At 42.7% G+C, this 27,329-nt stretch overlaps 1 protein-coding gene across 3 annotated transcripts in view; it reads left to right on the forward strand.

Moving 5' to 3' along the window:
• Window positions 1–27,329, forward strand: part of PLXNA2 (plexin A2) — a 629,839-nt gene that overhangs the window by 566,082 nt on the left and 36,428 nt on the right. For all 3 annotated transcript variants that reach the window (XM_079978812.1, XM_079978811.1, XM_079978813.1), the window contains 6 exons: window positions 2,044–2,186; window positions 4,839–5,107; window positions 21,878–21,944; window positions 24,270–24,416; window positions 25,995–26,154; window positions 26,351–26,454. In XM_079978812.1, the coding sequence (XP_079834938.1) occupies window positions 2,044–2,186; window positions 4,839–5,107; window positions 21,878–21,944; window positions 24,270–24,416; window positions 25,995–26,154; window positions 26,351–26,454 (890 nt within the window). The remainder of the gene's footprint in view (window positions 1–2,043; window positions 2,187–4,838; window positions 5,108–21,877; window positions 21,945–24,269; window positions 24,417–25,994; window positions 26,155–26,350; window positions 26,455–27,329) is intronic.

Below are 27,329 nucleotides of genomic sequence, written 5' to 3' on the forward strand. Positions count from 1 at the left end.
AATAAGTCCCATTGAACTCAATGGGGCATGCTTCTGAGGGAAATGGTTTAGGATTGCACAGGACCTAAAGGTCCTCTAAAACATTTCTGAGATCTTGGAGATTTGAAAACTCATTATTGCAATCACCCCACATCTTCATATTTTACCATGTCATCTAGCTTCTCATCCAGGTTTCCACAAGCAAGACAAACCCAGTGGGGTCTCCCAAGCAGGTTTATAGAAACTAATTGGAATGTAAGCTTATCTCATCAAGCAAGAGCAAGCTGTCTTGAGCCACTCTGCACTGACCAAAAGTCTACAATGGACGACAATAGCCAAGTGTGGGTGGGCAAGTTCTGGGTATCTAGACCTCTCAGGGTTTTAGTTAGGTCCCATCCTGAATGTGGAACTTCTATGGGGCAGTATTTTATCCAATTGATCACTGGGAAACAGTGTTACTCCTGCCTTCCAGTGTTGTGGCAAGTGAGCACAAACAACGACAAGCATCAGGCCCTTATTTATTATTTTTTTCAAAAATATTTTATTTCACTAATTCTTTAATACAGCCAAAAGTATTAATATGTTAGACTACCTGGCGTGGTTATTCTACAACAATTGCTTGTCCCCTTAAACCCCCTCCTAACAAAATTCCACCTCTATTGTAGTGTTTTCCTATTGTATATTCTTGTCTCACTGCAAATTGGAACTGAATGCTCAAGAAATTATTCACGAAAGGTTAATATGCAATTTTCACACGGTAGGATTCTCTCCCCTGCCCCCAGCAAAAGAACCCTGCAGTTCTGAAAGTTATGCTATCCCTTTGTCACATGACAGGGAAACACTAGTACGGTGATCAATTTTGCATTGCTAAAAAAGAGAACAAGAGTTCTAATTTGTATATATAGATGCAGATTTAGGGGGGAAATTACTATAATTTATATAGAAATAAGATATATCTCCCATAGTAAAAACTATGACCCAGGGACTCCCTGGTGAGGAACTTCAAGGTCCCTGCTCATTCTCCTTATAGATCTTAATCTTTTATACCTTCAAATACAGAACTATCCCTTACATGACACCCAACACAACAGCAAATTTCTCATTTGTGAAGAAATGTAAATAACATTAACTTGTTCAGCAGGGAAGTCTGCTGTCTTTTACCATAGCAGATTTTAACGAGAACAAAGAAACACCCCCTAATCAGCACTGGTATTTTTTACAAACAAGTATGCAATTATGTTTGCATCTTAGGGCCAGTTTACATTCACCAGAACAAGCTTCTCCTGTGTGTGTGTGTCTTAGGAGAGCATCCACATTCGCACAGTGCCGCCATGCCAACACTTAATGTGTTGGAGGCATGACAGGTGATGCTGCCATATGCGCAGAATGTTTCTGCAGTCCTTCCTCCTTGAAAAGGGGAGGAAGGACTGGATATATTGTACATGCACACTGCCATGAAACATGTTGCACTGCCGCCAGCATTTAGAGTTTTTGTGCTCTTTCCCTATGCACATCAAAAGCCCATTGCATGAAGCCTGTTGCAGTCCTTTACACCTGCAGTTCTCTACCCCCACTTGAAAGCATTGTTTTCTTCCTGGGCACTGGCTAATGCCATTTAAGCTGCAGAGCATGGGGAAGGAATCCATGTGCTAGCCACAGCAAAAAAAACCCAAAAACATTTAGGGTGAGGTGTGGATAGAGTGAGTGAGTGACTGTGAAAGAGAAGCTGCACAGTACAGTGATTTAAAAATAGGATCTTTATTTTTATCTAGTGCCTTTCAAGGCATTTTCAGTGCTTACATACAAGGTGTGAACAGCATACAAATTAGCAAGTCTGTTTTGTTCTCAGCATCTGTTCTTTGCATTGTGCTTCTCTTTCTCTCTCTCTCATGCTGGGGAAGTGGCTCCCAGCTTGAGGGCATGTCTGAGTGACACAGAGAGGTCTAGAGTAAACGAGCTTCCCTGAGCTGGCTCATTTGCAGTCCTTGATTGCTTGTACTGCAGCCTGCATTTCCAGTGCTCACTTCTGATTGTCTTGTCTTTCTCCCTCCCTTTCTCTAATAGCTTTTGCAGAGCTGCAGACAGACATCAACGAGTTAACCAGTGACCTGGACCGCTCAGGGATCCCATACCTTGACTATCGCACATATGCCATGAGGGTCCTCTTCCCTGGCATAGAGGACCACCCTGTCCTGCGTGAACTAGAGGTAATGGAATAGCAGCACATTCTCCCTGTCTCTCTGTTTCATCAGGTAGCAAGCGTTGTTGCTTCCCAGGTTCCCACTAGGAAGCTGGATTGAAACCTACACAGCTGTGAAAGCACCTTTCCGCCTCCCACGCTGAATCTTATTAGAAGTGCTGGGCTAAGCACATTGAACACTCAAGTTCACTGTAACAAAAGGCTTGTGTTTTGTGTAGTTTACACGCAGTTTGCTTCCTCTTGATTTCCTCTGTGTGGCTGCAGTCCTACTATTCCCCGCACCCCCAGTTGCTAAAGCCCCATGACCAGCAGCTGTTTAAAGGTTTCTTGAATTCTCTGTTTGTTGAAAGAAAACCAGAGAGTGGGGGTGTCTGGGGAAAATTACACTCTGCTTGTGCCCCAAGGAAAACAACTCTCCTGTTTTGCAAAGAACAAAACCCAACAACTTCTCAAATTTTCTACATCTCTTCCTCCGCTTGGCAGAGCTCTTGGACCTTGGGCACATCCCTTCGGCTTTGTCCGCTGAAAAATTGTGTTGCCAGCCATCCCAATTTTGAGTTACTTTTTATATAGATAAAGCAAGTGCAGGAGCAGATGGAACCCATTATTCAGTATGAAAATGCTGCTGCTGGCATTTGACCATGAAAAAATAAAAGAAGGAGCATTGCCATCAGTTGCATTTCTGTGCATTAGTCGCATATGCTGCCTTTGTGAGAGTAATAACATGGAAATGCCCATGCCTCAGTAGTCCTGTGAAGCTGTTTGCATTTCATTTTTCCTGCTGCTGGATCCTGTACAGACATTTCCATGTCCCCTTTGCCTTGTCAGTCAAGATTCTGCTGTAGAATGTAAGGAGCTCCTCAGCCTGCCTCTTCCTACCCCCAGTTTGCAAAAAGGTTACACATGATGGCAGAGAAAATTCAGTGTCTGCATATAGGGTAGATTAACAGCTTTGCTGTCCTACTATACTTCTGCAGTACCCTGCCGATAGCTGTTTAACTTATTGATCAATATACGAAGTCCTTCTCTGGGGCTCTAATTAAAACAAGCCTGGTAGCTACTGTTCGTAGCTCAAGTGGTAGTATTTTGAAGACCTGGGCTTGGAGGATCAGACCTAAGTTAAGTGAAAGAAATATACACTAGGTTTTATTTTTCAAGTGTGTTTTTACAATAAAAAGAAAATTGACCAAGCCCAATGGCAAAAATGTGCTGTAGTACAAGTCTCATGGGTTCTGACAGGCTTGTACAACACTTCTTATTTTACTACTAAGCCTAAACAGCTTGTATGCAAATCTCTTTGTCCCTAGTAAGACAGCAGTTATAGACTAGTATGAAAAGGTCATGAACAAAGCTAAATTTGATTGATTGCAAATTAAGCCTAACTAAAGCTTAACCTATTCATGCACTTTTTAATTATTTATTGCTCTAAAACATTGGTCTACATATGGGAGGGTTATATGACGTGAATGGCAGGACCTCTTTCAACCTATATGATTTGATTTTTTTCAAGACGTTTAATGTATATTATAAATTGAAATAACTTGCAGTCAGATAAAGACGAGTTTTACCCCCCAACCTTCCTGTCTCACAGACTTTGGGGCAATTAGCCGAGCCACTGGTATTGCACCTGTGGAAATGGGTGTTTAAGTAATCAGTCGTGCCTTGCTTTCTCTATTTATATCACAAAATAGCAAGCAAATATTGATGCTAGCTACTTCTTTTATTTACCATTTCCCAAAAAAGCTATAGTAGTGATGAATGTGCTGCCAATTACACAGCTGCTTAGTTACATAACGTGAGCAACTTGAACACATAAGTCACTGAAAACTTTGGAGAAGAATTATGCTCAGTGCTTTATCATTTTGACTCATAATGAATTACTTACAAACAGGACTAGTGGGAAAGCCTGAATGTTTTTTGTTGTTTTACTGCCATTTCACAATAAAGCAGTTGCCTAAATTAGTAATTAATTTGCCAGTGGGAGTGTCACTTTTGTGCAACCGATGCACAATTCACGTGCCACTTAGTGGGCTTTTAACCTAAGTGCACAGACAATATAATGTACTTCTTAGCAATAAGGTCCTGTACGCGGGTTTGTGGTTAACCTTAGGTGGGAGACATCACACTTTATCTGCTAGCTCGCCCCATATATAGAGAGACGAGAGATCACTTTCTGAAACCTTTGCTCACACAAGCAAGCAGGTACACCCCAGCAGAAATAGTTCAGTTTCTTCTGAGTGACAATAATATATTTGTAACACAGAGTGGCCCTGTATGCATTGGCTACCCCCCCCCAAAAAAAAAAGCAGGAAAAAGGAGTTAGATAAAAATCACTGTAAATTGTTGTGCTGATTCAGAAGTTTAATTTAAAATCAAGCTGGATTTGAGTTTGTTGGTGTCTCTGATAACCTTTCATGGATGGTTGCTCATATTAGTCATGTATGGTCTGCACTGGTACTGTTGCTGCAGGTTTGTCATGGCCTTTGGCTAGAACAATAAACTTATGTGGATGGATGGATGGATGGATGGATGGATGGATGGATGGATGGATGTACTTTGTAGGGCTACACTCTGAGCTTTTGGAAAGTTGAAGCCAGGCTGGAAATAGGAGGCATTGCTCTTTAAACTGATCCCTGAAGACACACTTCCCATTTTACAGGTGCAAGGGAATGGACAGCAGAATGTTGAAAAGGCCTTGAAGCTATTTGCCCACCTGATCAATAACAAGGTCTTTCTGCTGACATTTATCCGTACCCTGGAGATGCAGCGAAGTTTCTCCATGCGTGACCGTGGCAATGTGGCTTCCCTCATCATGACAGGACTTCAGGGAAAGCTAGAATATGCCACTGATGTCCTGAAGCAGTTGCTCTCTGATCTGATTGAGAAGAACCTGGAGAACAAGAATCATCCCAAGCTTCTCCTGCGCAGGTAAAAGTGAAGAGAGAAGGTGGTTTGTAGATGTTGTTACCTTTTTTGGAAAGGCTGTGGTTCAAGAATGCAATAGCCCAGGTGTGCTAATATGAAGGGCATGGGGGCTGGAAAAGTGAATGCTCCCAAGTTCACCCACCAGACTTAACATTTGAACAGTCTTCTTCTTTGGCAATAAAGATTTGTCTTCCATAAACACGGTTTTAAAAATGAGGCTGTAAGTGACTATGGAGGCCAATTCTGGATCCACACGTCCTTCCACAGTGGGGACATTGGTTTCTGGGTGGGAGTTGATCACGGTGTGGATTTGCCAAGCATGCCTTCCTCTTAGCACGTTTCTCCCTTGTGTCCTAAGTTTGAGTGTCTTCAAAGCCATGACACCTTTGGTAAAGGCTGTTCTCCAATTGGTGCGCTCACAGGCAAGTGTTTCCCAATTGTTGGTGTTTATACAATACCATACAGGGACGCGGGTGGAGCTGTGGGTTAAACCACAGAGCCTAGGACTTGCCGATCAGAAGGTCGGCGGTTTGAATCCCCATGACGGGGTGAGCTCCCGTTGCTCGGTCCCTGCTCCTGCCAACTTAGCAGTTCAAAAGCACGTCAAAGTGCAAGTAGATAAATAGGTACCGCTCCAGCGGGAAAGTAAACGGCGTTTCCGTGCGCTGCTCTGGTTCGCCAGAAGTGGCTTAGTCATGCTGCATCAATAGGAGTATAGCATCTAGATCAAGGGAAGTAATAGTGCCACTGTATTCTGCTCTGGTCAGACCTCACCTGGAGTACTGTGTCCAGTTCTGGGCACCACAGTTCAAGAAGGACACTGACAAACTGGAAAGTGTCCAGAGGAGGGCAACCAAAATGGTCAAAGGCCTGGAAACGATGCCTTATGAAGAACGGCTAAGGGAGCTGGGCATGTTTAGCCTGGAGAAGAGGAGGTTAAGGGGTGATATGATAGCCATGTTCAAATATATAAAAGGATGTCACATAGAGGAGGGGAAAAGGTTGTTTTCTGCTGCTCCAGAGAAGCGGACACGGAGCAATGGTTCCAAACTACAAGAAAAAAGATTCCACCTAAACATTAGGAAGAACTTCCTGACAGTAAGAGCTGTTCGACAGTGGAATTTGCTGCCAAGGAGTGTGGTGGAGTCTCCTTCTTTGGAGGTCTTTAAGCAGAGGCTTGACAACCATATGTCAGGAGTGCTCTGATGGTGTTTCCTGCTTGGCAGGGGGTTGGACTCGATGGCCCTTGTGGTCTCTTCCAACTCTATGATTCTATGATTCTATGCTAGCCACATGACCCGGAAGCTATATGCCGGCTCCCTCGGCCAATAAAGCGAGATGCACGCTGCAACCCCAGAGTCAGTCATGGTATTATACAATACCATGTGCTTAAAGACCTCTTGCAAAAACCTTTGCCGTACCATTCTGGTTTTGCCCTGGAAAATCTGGTGTCTCCATTAGAATGTTTGATATCCCCCAGCTTCCTGCTGTTGTTCCTCTTTCCCAATGACTGCTGAGAAAACTAACATGTTATGTGGATGACTCTATTTGCTTTTGTATTGATCAAGCACAAGCAAGGAGGGCGGAACCTCTGCCATAAGTGTAAGATTTTAAAGTGAGCAAGTCTGGAGCAAAGTGGCAGTAGCTACAAGAGTAGCAAAGGATAACACAACTGGCTAAGAGGAAGCCATGGAGGAGGAGCATCCTTCAGTCATAGTTATGGTAGCAAAACTGAAATGTTAGCCTCCTGGCTACAGTTGATGCTATGGGCCAGTTTCCTGCTTAGGGGCACCAGGAAGGCAAGTAACAGAGGGCAAAAAACATGTCAGTTGTATCTGACTATTCTATCTTCTATTAAAGTTATCTGCTGATTTATCTTCTGTAGCACCTCAGTTCCTATGTAATGTCAAGTTTAGTGATGCTGCACCAACTTGTGCTAGACCAGTGAGTCTTAGAAATTTGCTGTACGTTCAGAGAGACTTCTGTAAAGAATCTTTGTTCTGAAAAATCTGAGGACAGAGTTTCAGTCAGTAAAGAGCAGGGAATTCTCATTGTAGTATGACACACCAAGACCCCATGTGACTTTCTCATTTTTTTATTAATTACTTTTTCATGTTGCCTTTAATGTCTCAGAAACTGAGCCAGGGTTCCTTGCCTAAGCTTTTCACCTGACCTGCACCAGGAGTGCCTGGAGGTCTCAGTGTTGTCAAGGAGCAACTCCACATGGGGTGACCCTAGATGACAGTAATAAGTAAGAATATGCAGCAGAGGTTTTGACAACTTGACAGTTTAAATGCATTACTCAGCTTCAGCAGCCTGACCCTGACCTACAGGGACATTAGCCATGTTACTCTACATTTTCCAGATGTCAGGTTTTTATTCCCAGCCACACCATTTTTAGCCTACCTGGTATGTTGGTAGAGATTCTCTCACCCCTCCTCCAAGCTAGCTATTGTGAATAGACAGGAAATCAGATCCACCAATTAAGTCATGTCCATATAGAGTAATTGCTGGGTCTGAGAGGCATCATTTTCAATATGTCTTCAAGCCACAGGCAACTGTTCCAAACTGTGCATATCTATTTTAATCCAAATGACAGAAAAAGGAAATAGTAAGGTCACTGTAGGTAGAGCATAGCACACCAAATAAATTTGCACAAATTCTGCATAATGGTACCTACCTTTTGTAGCAATATCTTCTATTTTATTCCTGCATGGACACACTTTGACTGACACAGAGAGCATCAGAGCCTGGAGACTCATGCTAGCTTCTCATTTTGACATCACTCTTGGTAGTGATGGCTTTCTCTAAAGTCTGAACATTCCATCCCTCTGCATATAACCAGTCCCATTTTACTTGCTAGGAAGGCAGTATCTAGGGTACAAACCCTACCAAGTTCATTGGATAGCTGCATACAGTTAGGCCTCATCTATGCTAATGAAAGGAAGGGAAGAAAGGTACAGAAAGTATGTCAAAGAAAAGCACTGGAAGCAATCATTCTCTTATATCCAGTTTAAGACCTTGCGCAGCCACCCGTGAAATCATACGATAGAGTTAACCTCATGTTACTGGAGACAGGAAAGGGAAATGAATTGGCTGCTCATGGCCCCTGGTAGAGAATAGCATTTTTCTTCATGCCACCAGCCCTGTATAGCACAACTGGGACTTTGTGGTGAACTGGCTGCTGAGTCTTAAAGGGGTTCACTTTGATAGATGGATGAGGATAGAATTCCAGAGTCTACCAGATGGGATCTGTGCTTTCCAAAATTCTGACCTCTTTCCACAGAGGAGGGGTTAAAAACACCAGAGAACCATCATTCTCACCACTGTCATGAGGTTACACAGGTCCTTAGGTATCAGACACACTCCCTGCCTTTCCAACCTCCACCTCAATTGCAACCTCCACCTTTCTCCAACCTATTTCATCTTCTATTTGGTCGAGCAAGAGAGTAGCTGTCAAAAGGAGGGAAACAAGATGAAGGGAAAGTATACAGGAAAACATGTTCCCTCAGGAGTTAGGTATGGACAGGAGATTAATCTGAGGGGAGATTCAGGTCAAGGATTCAATACACCTAATTTATCTGAATCTTTGAAGTGACATAGTCCTTATGACAAAGCCACTCGGTGTTATGTTTCTTTGGCCTGTTTCTCACAGAACAGTAGTACATGGGCTAATTTTCGCAGTCAGCAGTAATCTTACAGCCTTCTGTCTGAATGATATTCCACATAACAGCCCCCCAAAATAAGATTTGTTGTGTTCAAATACATTATTAGGTACAGGTTATGCCAGGGAAAGTTAACTCATAGGTTGAAAAGGAGGAAAAGGTATTTACCAAGGCATTTCCCCATGATTTTGTGCAAATGCATGCCCATTTTCTGAATGGCAGCTATTCCACAAGGGCAAGACTTAATGAATGTCATGTTGCATTGCATTTTTACATCAGATATGTATTCTAGCCTCTTTGAGTTCTATTTACTCAGTGTTATGACAGAAATGGGATGCGGGTGGTGCTGTGGGTAAAGCCTCAGCGCCTAGGACTTGCCGATCGCATGGTTGGCGGTTCGAATCCCCGCGGCGGGGTGAGCTCCCGTCGTTCAGTCCCAGCTCCTGCCCACCTAGCAGTTCGAAAGCACCCTTAAGTGCAAGTAGATAAGTAGGTACCGCTTTATAGCAGGAAGGTAAACGGCGTTTCCGTGTGCTGCGCTGGTGCAGGCTCGCCAGAGCAGCTTCGTCACGCTGGCCACGTGACCCGGAAGTGTCCTCGGACAGCGCTGGCCCCCGGCCTCTTAAGTGAGATGGGCGTGCAACCCTAGAGTCGGACACGATTGGCCCGTACGGGCAGGGGTACCTTTACCTTACCTTTTTATGACAGAAATAAAAAGAGCACTATGAAGAGTGAGAGCTCAGTTCCTACCTTTTCTAAAACTTGGCATGGTTCTTTCTTTGCAGAAGATATTTTGGACTAAAGGTTGCAGTTAAAAGTTTAACAAACTAGAGTTTGGGTAACACAAGAGAGTATTTGCAGCAGTATATATCTAATTCTCTTCTCCCATTCCTATGCAGAGTGAGAAGGCCCTGTGGTTCATATATGTTTGCATTTTAAATGCCATCCAGTGTTCAGCAAAGTGGTAGTTTTGGAACAATGCCAGGGGCAGAATTTCCTTTCGCTTGTGTCTCTGAATTGTTTAACTATATTGCATGTTACCTAACTTCTTGTTTGGCTCCTTACTCTGGCCCTGCTCAGACATTACAGAAATTGAAAAGGCATAAATAACCAGACAGACAGGGGTAATTTTAGCTCATAGACTGCAATGCTGGACTGCCTTGGTACTTGGAATAGGTATGTTACAACACTGCTCCAACACAATCCTTTTCTTGTTCTAGGAATAAGAAAGAGGTGTGATCTTCAGAGTCATGAATGGGACTGCCAACAAAAGATATTCTAGCTCTTGGTGTAGTGTAACTACCATAGTAGTAATAGTAGTATTAATTCAGCAACCTGTGAATCTTTGTTTGCATGGAAGGAAACCCTATTTCTGATAGTGGAGTGGAATATGGTCATAGAAGGAGTAACTCAGCTCAGAAATTGAAGTGCTCTGTCATTCCCCAGCCCCCAATAATTTTTGCAGCTGCAGAAAAGGACAGAAGACTGAATTCTTCTGGCAGAGCTGTTAGTAATGACTTTTCACTGTTCTCTAAAAATATAAGGCTGATGATCTCAGCATTTCCTTGCGTCCTGCCACCGCCACCAGCAGGTTTTCTTCGTAATCCAGTGCACCACATCAGAGCCAGCCTGGCAGCTTCATAGCTTCATTCCCAGAGAGACAGAGCACGAGGCAAGAACAACAAGCCCACAGAGGCTGTGTGTGGCAAGCTGTCCTACTGCTCTTGTCTTCTCTTGCCTGCCTAAAGTGTACATGACATGTTTTATTTGACTTTTTCCATGCCAAACCCAGAGTCTTCAGTGCATCCAGTTATGAGCTGTGAAGGCGTCTTGGAGCTGAAAAGGGAAAAGAATTAAGTCAGAAGCAGATGTTTCTCTGCCTGAAGAAGGCTTAGAAAGAAATCCCTGACAGCCTTTCTTGTGGCAGAGTCAGATGCTGGGAAAGTCAACCCTCAGATAACACTAATGCTACTCAAAGTAAAATAAGAACTGCTAAACTGGGACAGAGCAGTAGTCCACAGCCCAGCACAGGATCCTGTTGAGTAGTATAGAGCTAGCACAGAAAGCTTTTTGCAGCCTGAGAGACACTTTCTTTTCTGGGCAATCTTATAGGGGCCAGTGATGGGCAGAGCTTGAGGCAAAAGTGGGTGGAGCAATGAATGTAAATATTACTTTTGTACAGTAAACTAGTTTCTACACATACTCACACACCCCTTTCTAGCCTTCACCCATATAAACAAGGCGTGTTCGGCCCCTTAGCCTGAGGTTTCCCATATTACTGCTCGCTCTGTGTCTTAGAGTTTGAATGGGCAGAAATCAAGTACTGTATTGCATGGCTGATGCAGTTTTATTTTTTTAAGTTACAGAAACATGTCAGGAGTAGTTATCAGGAATCTTCATTACAGGCAGCCATAATGTTCTAGGCCTACATGATAGGTATGGCTCAGTTTCTATAAGCAGCTGGGTCCTATTCAGGTATCCCTATGAAGTGACCCTTCAAAAGCAGAGGTGGAGCTACACACTATGATCACACAAATGGTTGTTTTTACTCACAACTTCAAATACTTTAAAGTATGACCATATTCATACCATGTATTTAAAGCACTGTGATTACACTTTAAGCAGTCATAGCTTCCCCTAAAAAAATCCTAGCAACCGTAGTTTGTTAAGGGCGCTGAGAGTTGTTAAGAGACTCCTATTCCTCTCACAGAACTCTCAGTTCCCAGAGTGGTTTAATAATCAATCCCTCTTCATATGAAACTCTGGGAATTGTAGCTCTGTGTGATGCACTTTTTCCAGCATTAATCATACAGTGTAGTTTGCCCTAGGATGCATGAGAAAGCTCCAGTTCATGCAAGACATTGCCTTATGCAAATTAGGACTCTGTACAGGCTTAAACTTCTCGTAAGCTCTCATCAAAATCAGCTGCAGAATAGGTATCAATTTTGATGTAGTTAGATTGAGGAACAGGAGGTCAGTCCTGCATGATTTCCAATCAACCCCTCAAGTTTCACACAGAAATTTGTGAAACCCTATTCTCTTTTTGCAATAGCACCGTTGGTAGAGAATGAGACTCTTAACCTCATGGACTCGAGTCCCACATTGGGCAAAAGATTTCTGCATCGTAGATTCCTACAAGTCTATGATTCTATGAACACAAGTTCAGATTTCTAAAATGTATCTTTAATGGAGATTTGTTACCACACCCCGGACTCTGAAACACCTGACCAGACAGAAACCCAAATGAAAAAGTAGCATTGTTTGCTAAAGGTGAAGGCTGCCATTCTAACCCCTAAAGAGAGTTAAGATTAGGAGTAGCGCTCTGCTAGCTGGCAGGTGGGGAGGTGCCAGCCTGAAATGGGGCTCTGCGGAGATGAAGCGTGGCCAGCAATGCGTAGGTGTTTCCCGGAGAGTAGCCCAATCAGAGCCCCTCTGCTACACTACCCTGGGCCTGGCATAGCAAAAAAGGAATAAAAAAAGCCTAGCCACCTTCTGACCTGGACAGTGTAAGCAGTTAGGCTCCAGATGCAGTACACTGCTCCATTTGGTTTGCTCTGCTCATATGAAGATTCTGTGTGTCTTGTACTAGGAATGTTCATGAGGCCCCAAGGAGAATAATTGATCTCTTTGTTGGACTTCAAGCAGATTATTATTTATTTATTTATACCCTGCCCATGTGGCTGGGTTTCCCCAGCCACTCTGGGCGGCTCCCAATCAAATATTAAAAACACAATACAGCATTAAACATTAAAAACTTCCCTAAACAGGGCTGCATTCAGATGTCTTTTAAAAGTATGATAGTTGCTTATTTCCTTGACATCTGCTGGGAGGGCGTTCCACAGGGCAGGTGCCACTACCAAGAAGCCCCTCTGCCTTGTTCCCTGTAACCTCACTTCTCACAATGAGGGAAGTGCCAGAAAGCCCTCAGTGGATCTCAGTGTCCGGGATGAACGATGGGGTGGAGATGCTCTTTCAAGTATACAGGACCGAGGCCATTTAGGGCTTTAAAAGACAGCACCAACACTTTGAATTGTGCTCAGAAACGTACTGGGAGCCAATTCAGGTCTCTCAGGACTGGTGTTACATGGTCCCGGCGGCCACTCCCAGTCACCAGTCTAGCTGCTGCATTCTTGATTAATTGCAGTTTCCAAGTCACCTTCAAAGGTAGCCCCATGTAAAGCGCATTGCAGTAGTCCAAGTGGGAGATAACTAGAGCATGCACCACTCTGGCGAGACAGTCTGTGGGCAGATAGGGTCTCAGCCTGCGTACCAGATGGACCTGGTAGACAGCTGTCCTGGACACAGAATTGACCTGTACCTCCATGGACAGCTGTGAGTCCAAAATGACTCCCAGGCTGTGCACCTGGTCCTTCAGAGGCACAGTTACCCCATTCAGGACCCACCTGCCCCCAAAAAACAGTACTTCTGTCTTGTCAGGATTCAACCTCAATCTGTTAGCTGCCATCCATCCTCCAACTGCCTCCAGGCACTCACACAGGACCTTCACCGCCTTCACTGGTTCTGATTTGAAAGAGAGGCAGAGCTGGGTATCATCTGCATACTGATGAACACCCAGCCCAAACCCCCTGATGATCTCTACCAGCAGCTTCATATAGATATTAAAAAGCATGGGGGAGAGGACAGAACCCTGAGGCACCCCACAAGTGAGAGCCCAGGGGTCTGAACACTCATCCCCCGACACCACTTTCTGGACACGGCCCGTGCAAAAGTGAACATTCCACCTTCTACTGCTTCACATGCAATCTACAGTTTCAGGCTTTCAAATTTAAGAAAACAGTGTGAATATTAGAGTTCAGGGTTAGATCTAGCATATAAGAACCTCAGATATTCACGTGCCACCTTTTTCTTTTGCAAAGAATTCTGGTCTTCAGTGGAAAAAAAGTCAATGGAGTGTAGTTATGAAAGTTAGAGTAGTTTTCTAAACATAAAGTCCATGTGGAGGGCAGGTGAGACCTGAATATTGCAACCCTAAGCGATCCCCGAAGGTCTCACTATGCAGAATGCTTTCCAGCTGTGCATTTAAGACAGTCACCTTCTCCTGCACTTCAGCACACAGTGTGTTGCATTTCACCTCTTCTGTCCCAGAAATGCAATGCCGGGAGTGCTATACCACTCTTCCCCTTGCTCCTGCTCTGTTGTTGACTTTGATAGATGACACGCTGCTGAGGTTGAGAGGAGGAACCATGAGGTCTGATGAAACCACAGCAGCAGCTTCAGAAGGGTTAATGAGAAGTAGCAGTTATTCATAAGGCAAGGGAAAGATGCAAGGAGGGACTGGACTGTTTCAAGAAGTGGCAGAAAGACATATCTAAATTTGTCTGGCAGGGCAAAAAGCCCAGAATCAAGTTTAAGATACTTACTGACTCTAAAGAAAGAGGGGGGTTTGCCCTGCCGGACCTAAGACTTTACTATGAATCGGCAGCTTTCTGCTGGTTAAAAGATTGGCTACTTCTTGAAAATGCAGACATTCTAGATTTGGAAGGATTTGATAATAATTTTGGTTGGCATGCATATATCTGGTATGACAAGGTTAAAGTGTATAAGGGTTTTAAAAATCACATTGTCAGGAAAGCACTATACAATGTATGGATACGCTATAAAGATTTATTGGAAAACAGAACTCCCAGGTGGCTTTCACCTATGGAGGCTAAGGAGGTAAAGAAACTTAATATGACAACCAATTGGCCGAAATATTCTGAGATTTTAGAACAAGAGGGTGGTGAATTTAGACTACAAAGTTATGAGAAAATAAAGTCCAAGGTACGAGATTGGCTCCATTATTTCCAAATAATGGAGGCTTTCAAACAAGACAGGAAAATTGGTTTCCAGGTGGAGAAATCGAAATTAGAAACAGAATTGTTAGAACCCAATACTAAGAATTTATCAAGAATGTACAACTTGCTGTTGAAGTGGAATACAATAGATGAGACAGTGAAGTCTGCTATGGTTAAATGGGCACAGGACATAGGTCATGACATTATGTTTGCTGACTGGGAGCAGTTATGGACCACAGGTATTAAATTTACGGCATGCAATGCCTTACGAGAAAACATAATGAAAATGATTTATAGGTGGTACATGACCCCAGTCAAGCTTGCGAAGATTTATCATTTGCCCAATAACAAATGCTGGAAATGTAAAGAGACTGAGGGTACCTTTTTCCACCTTTGGTGGACTTGCCCAAAGATTAAGGCCTTCTGGGAAATGATTTACAATGAAATTAAGAAAGTGCTTAAGTGCACCTTTAACAAGAAACCAGAGGCATTTCTCTTGGGTATGGTCGGCCAGTTGGTGCCGAAGAAGGACAAGAATTTCTTTTTGTACGCTACTACGGCAGCAAGGATTCTTCTAGCAAAGTATTGGAAGACACAAGAGCTACCCACGCTGGAGGAATGGCAGGCGAAAGTGATTGACTTTATGGGACTGGCAGAAATGACTGGCAGAATCCGCGACCAAGAGAAAGAGACTGTGGAAGAAGATTGGAAGAAATTTAAGATGTATCTTAAGAATTATTATAAAATTGAGGAGTGTTAAAATGCTGAGGGAAAAGAAGACGTAGAATTGCAGCGATAATTGGGTTTAAAATTTAGGGTGGAATAGAGAAAGAGGACGAATTTATATTTAATTGGGCAAGATAGGTTGCTGAATAAGGGTACTAAATTAAGGATGCAAAAAGGGAAAGGTATGGGGAAGTCCGGGAAAAGAGGGTTACGAAAATAAGGTTATGAAAATATGAGTTTTTTTGTTTGTCTGTTTTTTGTTGTCTTTTGTTTTTGTTAAAAAATTGGAAATTAATAAAAATCTTTATAAAAAAAAAAAAAAAAAAGATGCAAGGAGGGAACCAGAGGGAACAGCAAAACAACTTAAAAGCCTACTCCACTGTGTGAAGATCAAACATTTCAGACAGAAAGCTACAAATAAAGGCCTGTTCCAGCCCTGTGGATCGGCAGACTCCTTGAGTTTTATTTAGTATGCAAAATATTGTGAGATGGAACATTTTGTTCTAAGTTAATAATGAATGAGCAGCCACAAAGTGGGAGATTATTTTATTTTATTTTATTTTTGAGATCTAGGATGGAAGCACTTTCTAGCTGGCGTTTGTTTCCCCTCTTTCCCACCCCCCTTTCCCCTCTGTCTCTCATTACACTTTCCTTTTCAGGAATCTGGGGAAAGTTGATACTAAATGAAATTGCTATGCTTGTACTTAGAACAAGAATCAGACAGGCAGTTCAGAGTCCCAGACAAACCCAAGAAAAATTAATAAAATACACATTGATTTTTCAGGGAATCTCCTAAACCTCTTTGATTGGCTTAGTTTTATTCCCCTTGCTTCTAGACAGCCAAAGGGCTTTGGTTTCTGGCGTCAGGCTTCCTTCCCCCCGCCCCAACTTTTTTTTAAGCTGGCTCATCTCTGGAGTGTGATTTGCTGTCGTTATGTGGTCAATATGAAAAGGATTTTCTTTGAGTCTGGGGATGGTCCCATGCTGCTTTAATCTTTGAGAGCTTATTTAATATTTTTAGAGGCAGATCTATAGCAGTATTTTCCGAGTCTGTGGAGCAAAAAGCATACCTGCTGTGTGGGTCAATGCAGTGCTCCAAAGGAGCTAGCTTTCCACATCAGAAGGTCCTCTTTAGCAGATGAGAGAATAGTAGAGGTCCCTCCAGAACATGGCAAGAAAGCATTAAGGGAGTGCTTGTGGGACCTCCAGCACAGGCCAGATTTCAGAGATTGCTGAACACAGTAAGATGTGGGTGGCAAAATGATATGTAGAAGATTAGAAACTTACTGTGGGAGCTCAGCGTAATGGGTGAAGAATGTGTATATATTTCTTGCTGGAACTCAGGAAATTAGCACAGATTTGGGTGATGACATTCAAAATCATTACAGTGGCAACAAAAGTATAGTAATGATTTTATTTTTATTTTTTAAACAGCCAGTATCCAAAGATCCTTCTCTATCTAGCCCAGTCAAACTTATGGCCTTTCCCCCCTTTGAACAGCTGATTCGCATGCAGTTTCACAAATTGCTTTATGAGATGCCCTGGAAAAGCAAATTACCATGCATCATGGTCAGGGAGTGGGGCTGTAAGAAAAGCCCCCTTGGGTTCACGCAGTTAGTTTCATAGTTATTTAGATCATACCTGATATTTATTGTTTGTTATAGTGACTTTCAGTCTAAGGCTGCAGTCCTCTGAACACTTACTTGCAAGCAAACCCCATTGAACACAGTGGGATTTACTTTTAGTGCTGATTCAACACATACACAGAATCAGGCTGCACACCTGGTCTGATAAAGGTTTCTATAAAGGCGGGCTCTGGATCCAGACATTGTTATGCTTAGAGCAGACTTGTTGAAATCATCCACTGAAGTCACAATTATCTCAAGTCCCTTTGATTGCAGCGGCTCTGTTCTGAGCTAGTCTGATTTCAGCTCAAGGGTGAAATGTGGTTAAGATAAACAATAGGATGAGAAACATCATACCTAACAAGAAGGATAAAGAAAGAATATTAGGAGCAACAGCAATCATAAAGAAGTAACAGGGGAAATATGTTAAGTGCCAAAACAAGTTTAAACTGAATTCTGTACAGAAAAACAAAAACAGTGTAAAGTCACAAGATGAGATGTGATATGATCAAATTGGAGAAAGCTTAATACTTCCCCTCCCCCTGGGCCTCTGTTCAAACTCAAAATTGTTGAACAAACAGTTGGAATAAAGATGCAGATTATTTGCTTGTTTGGGACCTAATGGTTCGAACTATTGCGTGTCTAGTCACAGAGCCCCCATTCTGGCATGCCCAATCAGTAAAGAGGGTTAATAAGTGGACATGACAACTGTCTGGGATTTGAAATGGCAGCATCTTTATTGATTTCAGATGTAGGGAGCCTTGGCATGGGCATTAAGCGTATATCCCTCTCAGCCCTACCCTGCTGGGAGGACTGGGGCATGAGAGATTCGGGGGTGGATCCATCGCAAAACACAGGTTTACGTGGATGGCTCCCAAATGCTGAGGGAGGAGCTCTATGGCCCACTAGCCCACACAACTGACTCTTTGGACAGAGACTTCCCTCCAGACTCCTCTAATGGGGTATGCTGTCAACACCGCCACAGGGAGAAAATGAGGGGGATGAGTCACCACTTCACCCCCACCCACCCCCACTTGGATGAAATACTATAGGATTCCTCCCAAGACCTAAACCTAAACTGCCAAAGTTGTGCCTAGTGCTATGGGGAAGGCAAAACCTGCCATGCAGGGAATATTCCTTCCTGGCCCCAAATATGGCAACCGTCAACAGACCACAGCAAAGCCCATCTAGCTGAAAGGGATGAGTTAGCAGAAAGCAGCTACTAATGAAAGGAGGGGGCAGGGTGGGTGACGCTCCTGGTCAACTGGACTGCTGCGTGCAGGGTTGGCCGGGCTAAATAGATGGCGGGCAGATCTGAGGGAAGCCTGCCTCCCTCAGGTCCGCTCACCAGGCCACACACCCCGAACACCACAGATTGGCTCATTTGACTCCAGCTTTTGGCAGGAACCCAAGAGCCTCTGCAGTGGCCAGGGAGGCTGCAAGACAAAGGAAAATAGTGTGATGCAGCGGGGCAAGGTGAGAGAACTGAACCAGGTCGCAACTGCTGCTCACCGCGGATAGGACGGTAAGCGGCCATTATCAGGATTGTTACAACTTTCTCTCTGTATGGCTTTTTAGAGCATTTGCCTAATGATCTGGATACTTATTTTTTATTTTTTTTCAATGGACTGGTATATTTGTTTACTGTTGGCTGCTTGTTTATTCATGGTGTTTCATAGAAGTTAGCTATTATTTTTTCTCATTATCAGAAGCATTTTTTTTTTAAAAAAAGAAGGCATTAACAAGATACTTTCCTCTCATCAAATAACAACTATTTGCAATGTGGAAATCTTTTGTCTTCACAGTTCCCTACACATTTTATACATGCATCTGTCTTTGGAGTAAAAAACCAAACATACAAAAATAGATGGAGCTGCAAAGCTATAGTTAATATTTGTTCTGAGGGTCTGAATTGTTGGCAAAAGAAACAATAACACATTCCATATCAACACTATTCCTGGAATGAGGGGCAGACAGGATACATAAAAACATATTGACTTACAATTTCATATAGTATATGACAAAGAAAAATCTCTAGAATATCACCTTCACTCATCAAGTAGCAAAGAGTCATGCCTGAAATTATTTGAAAAATGTCTTTACCAGTTGTAAGGTAGGAAAAAGTGTTTACTGGATCTCTGCCAAAAACAGATTCTTACTAAAGCACTGTATACTTCATTGTCATTTGAGAAAGATGCACCCTAGTATATAATTTTAGGACAACGTGCAGCTGAATGATGCATAGCAGCGCTGTTCGTTGCTGGTGGGAAAGTCAGATGGTTAAACATCGCCACTGATCAGTGTCCTATGGAAGAAAGTGTATAGACGTTCCACTTATAAAGGATATCATCCTGCCTTGAAAAAGATTCATTTGCAGCATGTTTTCGGCTGGCACAGCTGGTAATAAATTAAGTAGCTCATCTACAGCTGCTCTATGAACACCCTGGCTCAGCACGTAGTGAGAACAGGAACTCTACTCCTTTCATTGATGCATCTTTCAAAATCTTCCCCTTTTCCCAGGAACAGAGGCTGTATCACTTTTAAAGAAGAATCAGCAATCCTGCCGTGCCAGCATTAAAAACTATCATTAAGAACCATTGTATTTAAATTAGAGATAATCTTGGACACAATGTGAGGAGCTAGTGCTGGGTGTGGCCCTTGAGAAAAGCTGCAATTTCCCCTGCCATTGTCACTCTGCTGTCCTTGATTGCCACCAGCCACAAATTCCAGTGATTTACTGAGCTACAGGGTATAATTTGCACCAAGTGTGAGGAGTTATAGCTCCACCAGGCATCCCCTTCAGAGGGGCTGCTGTGATGGGCTGTCAGCTGGGCTTTGTTACTTTCAGTTCATGAGCAATCTGCATTTACTTCTTGCTGAAAATGTGGGAGGGGCAGAGGAAGGGACAAAAGCTTCAGATTGACTTTCCAATTCCAATTGATCAAAAATCAAGAGTGGGACCTTCCAGCATTCATAAACGATGGCATTAAAGTCAATTTGTATTGTTGCTTCAACCCCCCTCCCTCCCTTTCTGCTGGAATGCATTGCAATCACATTTTCAGACACCCTGAAGGCGGGAAACTGACATTTCCTAACAATTACTATTATTATAGGTATTCCATTGGCTCCCACCCTTCCACCAAGGAGCTCCCTGTGGCATTTCAGTTCAGGCTTCCCCAACCTATTGACCACAAGATGTTTTGGATTATACAATATCCATCAGTTGTGCTGGCTTGGGCCAATAGTTGTCGTAGTGTGGAATATCTAGGATGCAACAGGTTGGGGAAGGCTGTTTTAGCCCCACAACAACTCTTGTCAGGTAAGCTAGGTTGGGAGAGTATGTCTTACCCAAAGGCCACCCAATGACAGAACTTTGAATTCCACAGGGATTAGGACACACATTTTCTGTATCGTGAGCCCCAAGAACATTATCTGCTGCTTGGACAAATGAATGCATACTTGCCGTTTCTAAGATTAGCCTTGAAAAATGCACCATTTCTGATGCAATCAGGAGAGGTGTGGTGGCCTTAAAAAGCTCAGCGTACCATTTTCCTACTTCCAAACTTAAAAGGGCTATTTAACTCTTTGGGTGCTGTTGCTCACATAGCAGGTACAGTATTAGGAAAACAGTGTCCCTCGCCCAGCAATTGTTAGTTGTGACCAAGGCAGCAGCCCTTCTCACAATAAATTGGGGTTCCAACTTGCTTTGTAGTAAGATAAGGCTGCATGTTCCACTGAAAGGAACACTGAAACATTGTAGTTCACAGCTTGATAGATATTAGCACATAGCATATGCAGCAATGAGTATTGCAATAGATTCCTACTGTAGTTCACGTTTAGTTTTGCCCTCAGAGTACATTGTGGAGTTTATGTTTATCTTTGTTTGAACTATTTTTCTTGCAGCAGATGGCTTTCTGTTACTTAGCATATTGTCTTCTGCTGTGGCTTTTGTCCATTATTTCATCAAAAAGTAGAAAAAAATCTAAAAATAAAAAAAATACAGGCGGATACACAATTATATTGTGTGATGAAATGCCACATTGTTTGAAATCTGCTATACAATTACATTAACTTCATTTTTCTATTGCATTGGTGCCCTGGCACTAATCACCTGGTTCTGCGAAGAAAAAGATTGTAAAGGGAGGAGTCTTTGCAATCATATATTTTTAATTGATTGATTGATTGATTGATTGATTGATTGATTGAATTTATATACTTCCCTATACCCGGAGGTCTCAGGGCTGTTCACATAAAAAGATACTGTGCTTAATTTATGAGGGAGGGAGAAGTTAAACTAGTCCTTACTTTTGGGTTGGGGAGAGTCCCATGGACTGCAAGAAGATCAAACCTCTCCATTCTGAAGGAAATCAGCCCTGAGTGCTCACTGGAAGGACAGATTGTGAAGCTGAGGCTCCAGTACTTTGGCCACCTCATGAGAAGAGAAGACTCCCTGGAGAAGACTCTGATGTTGGGAAAGATGGAGGGCACAAGGAGAAGGGGGCGACAGAGGACGAGATGGTTGGATAGTGTTTTCGAGGTTACCAGCATGAGTCTGACCAAGCTGCGGGGGGCAGTGGAGGACAGGAGTGCCTGGCGTTCTCTGGTCCATGGGGTCACAAAGAGTCGGACACGACTAAACGACTAAACAACAACAACATTGTTTAGTTGGTTTGGCTGTTGCTGCTGTTATTGATATTAATATTAATATTTTGTATCTTACTTTTTTGATCTTATAATGATTTATGTGGGACTTGTTGGAATTTTTCAATTATGATTGTGTGCTTTTTGGTGTGTTTTATTTATGACTACTTTTGTTATGTTTGTAATTGTGTAAATCTTTTCATGTTTCAAGCAGCCTTCAGCATGGCTCTAAAGGCAACATACAAATTAAATTAAGATGATCTATTCATTTCTTTTAATTTTAATGTGGGCTTAATAAAACTCCTTCTAATCTCTTCCTAGGACTGAGTCAGTGGCTGAGAAGATGTTGACTAATTGGTTTGCTTTCCTTCTCCACAAATTCCTAAAGGTAAAGAGTCAGCTGCTTCTACCTTGAATCCATTTCCTTTGTTGCGTTCTTTTCAAGTTCTTGTTTTCTGTGGTCCCCTCCAGAGCATCAGTATTTTGCAGTAAGGATGCAAACTCATGCCAGAAATGTAGGTTTCCATAATTAAAGTGGATTAAAGGGCTTTGTAACCCTAGCACACACAAAAAACAGACTTTATGCAGTTAGGAAAGTAATGGGGAAATGCGCTAGAAGTGTGGGATGGACAAATAATAATTAATAGGAAGGTGTAAAATCACCACATAAGCAAACAGGATGAATTCTCATTGTTGTATCACAAATCAGAACAAAAGCTCAATAAAGACCAGACATTGTCCAATCTGCATGTAAGCTTTGTCTTTACTCTTCAAGTTGCTGGAGGAAGTTAAACCCAGAGACAGGGAGTAACAGGAGGAAAGTGTAGAGACCGCCCAGTCCTGTGTACAAATGCATCTTTGGTTCTCTTATCTGTGGATGGGTTTTTGCCCTCACTACACTCTGCTATGCATTCTGAGAACTGTTACTATTTGAAAAGGCCATAATTCTTCAAAATAATTCTCAGCACTTTCCCTAGACTCACATGGGGGAAGTCAGGATGATTTAGGATTGTAGTACAGGTGTGTTCTATACTGGTTCCCTTAGCACATGACTTTCTAGATTACATTACAAATCTGAAATGTCACACATGTGTACTCAACAGAGGGAAATCAAGGCACAGATACAACAGATTAAAAGAGAAAAGGGTAGGAAGAAGAAATACTCTACTGGTCTCCCCATTCTCCAATACTGTATCTAATGCATTATCAAGAGCTGGATATTCATATTTTATTTTAGACATTGAATACAGTTTATGGCTACTTCATATGGCTACAAAGACCTGTTGGCGCCTGTTTGATATTGTGGTGTTTTATAATAAAGTCCAATAGACAGTTATTCCCCTTTTTATACATTTGATGATTGTGATCAGAGCTTTTTTCCCAGCCGAAGCTCACTGGAGCTCAGTTCTGGCACCTCTCAGATGGGCGCCATTGCCATTCTAAGAGAACAAGGGAGAAGTTCTTGGTGAGCTCCAGCACCTCTTTTACTAGAAAAATAGCACTGATCGTATTTATTGTTTACACAGCACCATCTATATACTTGATGACTTCCAGAGTCCTATAGGTAAAAATAGTGAGGTCCCTGCTCTTCAGGAGCTTGCAATCGAAAATAAAGTGGGGTGGGGGGAGGCAATAATACAAAGGGCTGAATATGGGAAAATGCAGTTGCACATCTAGTGGATGGATTTGAAGAGTGGTGTCATGGAATTGTAGAATTATAGAGTTGGAAGGGACCAGGAGGGTCATCTAGTCCAACCCCCTGTGATGCAGGAATATTTTGCCCAACGTGGGGCTTGAACCAACGACCTTGAGATTAAGAGTCTCATGCTTTACTGACTGAGCTTTCCTGAGCTTCCGCATCATGTGGGTTGAAACAGAATATAATTTTGACAGCAGAGTTTTGGAGCAATGTGAGAAAACTTAGGTATAAAAGGGGGGGGGGAGCCAGAGATGAGAATGTTGCAGTAGTCAAGGCTGGAGATTACCACAGAATGAATCAGAATTTTAGCCAAGGGATCAGAGAGGAGTGGGTGAATTTTCGTAATAACATAAAAAGAAAAGTGTCTTTGTAGCTGATTGAATGTAACAAGGGAGATATTATGTGGCTTCTTTTTCTTGAATTTCTGGTTTATTTAGATATTTTAGTTGTGAGTGTTTCATATTTAATGCTTTATTTTATTGCTTTACTATTAATGCTGCTGACCAAATTGAAAGAACACATGTTTTGAACACTATTTAGTGAGGTACATCCCCAGTAAATTGAGCAGTATTATGAACTTACCTCTAGGGCAGGGAATTGGATCTAGCCGGAGTCTTGGCTCCAAATGTGGCCAACCCTCCACAGGTCATTTTGACAGATGGGCAGGATCACCCTATTGTCAGTCACTTGACATCACATAACACCTATAATGAAACTGACCAGTATAGATGTTAGGTGTAAAAGCCAATGTTTGCTTTTTCCTTACTAAATGGTGCATAAAACAAGGACACATCCTTTCTGGTTACATATTTTTGCAACACATCCTGTAATCTTTAGAAACCAAAACCATGCAAACTCAAATCAGCCAACATTGCTTGTGAAGCTCAATGAATTTAAAAATCAGGAGGGTTGTGTAGCTGCTTTTAAATTATACTTGTTTGCCATGGTTTCTCTGCCTTTGACAAGTTCTATCTTTATCAGTGTGCAAGTTCTCTTGTGTTCTGTGTCAAACAGGAATGTGCTGGAGAGCCACTCTTCATGTTGTACTGTGCCATCAAGCAACAGATGGAGAAAGGCCCAATTGATGCCATTACGGGGGAGGCACGTTATTCCCTGAGTGAGGACAAGCTGATCCGGCAGCAGATTGAGTACAAAACTCTAGTGAGTGGGTGCCTTCTCTGAACAATTTTTGGTTGCACCAGCCATCAGACATCATGGGGAACGTAATCCCCAGGGCTGTACGTAGACTGAATGGGGAAGTTAGGTGGCAATTTTTCCCTGTCCCAGGTGCTTTATATAATAGTAGAATGTTTTCATGGTGATTCTTATTGTGGAAACTCTGGGTCCATATCCAAGCAGAGAAGCTTCCTGAGAAAAGATGTGAAGCCCGGGCACCTTAGTGAATAGTAATACAAACTTAGTACTTTTACTTTTAAGCCAGCCCATTGTTTTTAATGGTAGGGGAAATGCCTGAAGATTCCATATAGGGTGGAAATAGGCAGTTAGCCATCTCAGCTAGTTCCAACCCTCATTTTCAGAATTGTGGCTGATGTTCCATGATACAGGGTGAGTCTTTTAAAAGAGGCCCCGTGGAATATGTGTAATCTGTATCCATGGGGCCTATTTTAAAGGACTGGCCCTGTAGTATAGTATAGTATAGTATAGTATAGTATAGTATAGTATAGGTACAGTTGAATTACAAATGGGGAAGGAATATGGGAGGGGGGGAATCACATCCCAGTGTGGACTTACCTGTACAAAACTCTTAGACCAATGTATACATTGTCCCTGGGAAGGACATTGGACAAATGTATGGGGGGGGACATAGTGAATACCATGGGTTCAAAGTGACAATCACATTTTTCCTCAGACAATATCCCTAGGCAGGGCATCATATCCCAACACCAATATTGCCAGGAGGCATTTGCCACCTTGTTTTCTGCCTGTGTGGAGCCAGTCACACTTCCTAGCAGTTCCAGGTGGCTAGGTCCTGTTGCAGAAAAGAGGGAAAAGATTGTAAAGCCCCTAGACCAGGCATGTCCAAAGTCCATTTCGGGGACCTAATATGGCCCACCGGTCGATTTAATCAGGGCCCCATGTCCTGGGGTAAAATCCTTTTAAAAAGCTCAGCAACTTCAGTCGGCCCTCATGCATGTTCACTTCATCAAAACTGGCCCTCTTTGAAAAACGTTTGGACACCCCTGCTCTAGACCACCTCATTAGTTCCTGTTTTTTAACTACATCTGTGTAGATTTGTGTTAAAAAAAACCCAAAAACCTGCACATTAAGCTGCAAAAACAGGACAGAGTTAATCTGTTAGTGTCTAAAAATAAAACATGCTTAAACCGGACAAAGAGCAAGCCATCCATCCGTAATCTGAAGGGATGAACCAGGCTTTCCAAAGCATTATGTACATCACCCGTGGGCATCATCCATGCACAAATTTTATCCACCTTCCCAAGGGACAGAGAGAGCTACAGTAATTGTATGTACGCAATTGTCTAATTATGTAGACTACATCTCTGCATACTTACAGATGTAGGTCTCCACATGCTTTCTATGAAATGGAAAATCTTTTTTTTTTTTAATCAGTTTAGCTTCCTTGTCTAAATAGGACTTAATTGTGAACAGGCATTTTTATACCTCCAACTTAGGTTGAGAATTCCTGTAATATGCAGATGATTTCTTCTTAGCTTTTCTGAGTTCATCTTAATATTCCCATTCTTTTCTCTTCTCTAGATATTGAACTGTGTGAATCCAGACAATGAGAACAGTCCTGAGATTCCTGTGAAAGTGTTGAACTGTGACACCATCACTCAGGTCAAAGAGAAGATTCTGGATGCAGTGTATAAAAATGTCCCATACTCACAAAGGCCACGAGCTGTTGACATGGACTTGGGTAGGAACATACTTGGTTTGGGAAAGAGCTACTTATGGAAATGGGGTGGGAACAGCAGTTACACAGGAATCAATAGAAGAATAATTTAACCCATTCTTCCTTTCTTGGAGGTTCAGCATTGCAGAGAACCATCCTACCAATGAGATGACTGTGCCTCTGTCTTTGATTGTCTAACATTGTCTTCCTTCTCCTGCAGAGTGGCGGCAAGGCCGAATAGCACGTGTGGTCCTTCAGGATGAAGATATCACCACCAAGATTGAGGGTGACTGGAAGCGGCTAAACACCTTGATTCATTATCAGGTAAGCAAGTAAAGCCTAGAATTCAGCCCAGAAAAATCAGCTGAGCGGAAGACAAAGCAAAAAAAAACCCCAAACCACAGAAATTTAATTCCTCTGTATCTCCTCTAACAAGACAGGCAGAGAGAGTCACATTCTTATGATAAATCAGAACGGCTCAATGTGTTCACGTATTAAAAGGGAAAACAGCCCTGACACACATCTCACAGGAACAAGCAGAGCTGAAAATTGACTAAATTAAAAATGCCAGCCATGTTCACAAGACAGACAGCATATGCAGAGGAGCTGAGCTCCCAGCGCTAAGGATACCGAGGCCAGTGTAGTAGCTGCCCTGTCAGAAGTGGAGGGCTGGAATGTGACAGAGGAGTGTGGGGGTGAAATCTGCCACGGGCTGCAGATCATGCAGCTGGATAGAGCGATAGTCAGAACAAATGTCCCGAGATATCAGGCTGCATGGGCAATTGGTTTTCCACCAATTCACACATACAAAGCTCTGCTACAGCTCAATTTAGGGAGACTGGTCCATTTCATATGTCACTGTCTCCATACTGTGAAGATCTGGGCTCAGTTCCCTGCTCTGCCACAGAGCCAATCTGTGACTTTTGAGCAAATAATTGAGGAAATAATTTGTCATGCCATGCAAATTCAGTGTTGATGAAACTTGCAAAGGCTGCATAAGCCAGAAACTGGTTAATTATGTTGCATTGCAGATCACCAAGTCCATCCGCTTATCTGAGTCTGGAGTGATACACAAGAAATGTGTGTATTGGAATGGAACTGTATTAGCCCTAGGTGGTGGAACAGCATTCCTAAGGGCAGATGTGCTGTCCTAGTAATCCTATCTGTTTTGTCATTTGTTTCAATTCACACTTCCATTC

The sequence above is a fragment of the Podarcis cretensis genome (assembly GCF_951804945.1).
Source record: "Podarcis cretensis genome assembly, chromosome: 6".
NCBI lineage: Eukaryota > Metazoa > Chordata > Lepidosauria > Squamata > Lacertidae > Podarcis > Podarcis cretensis.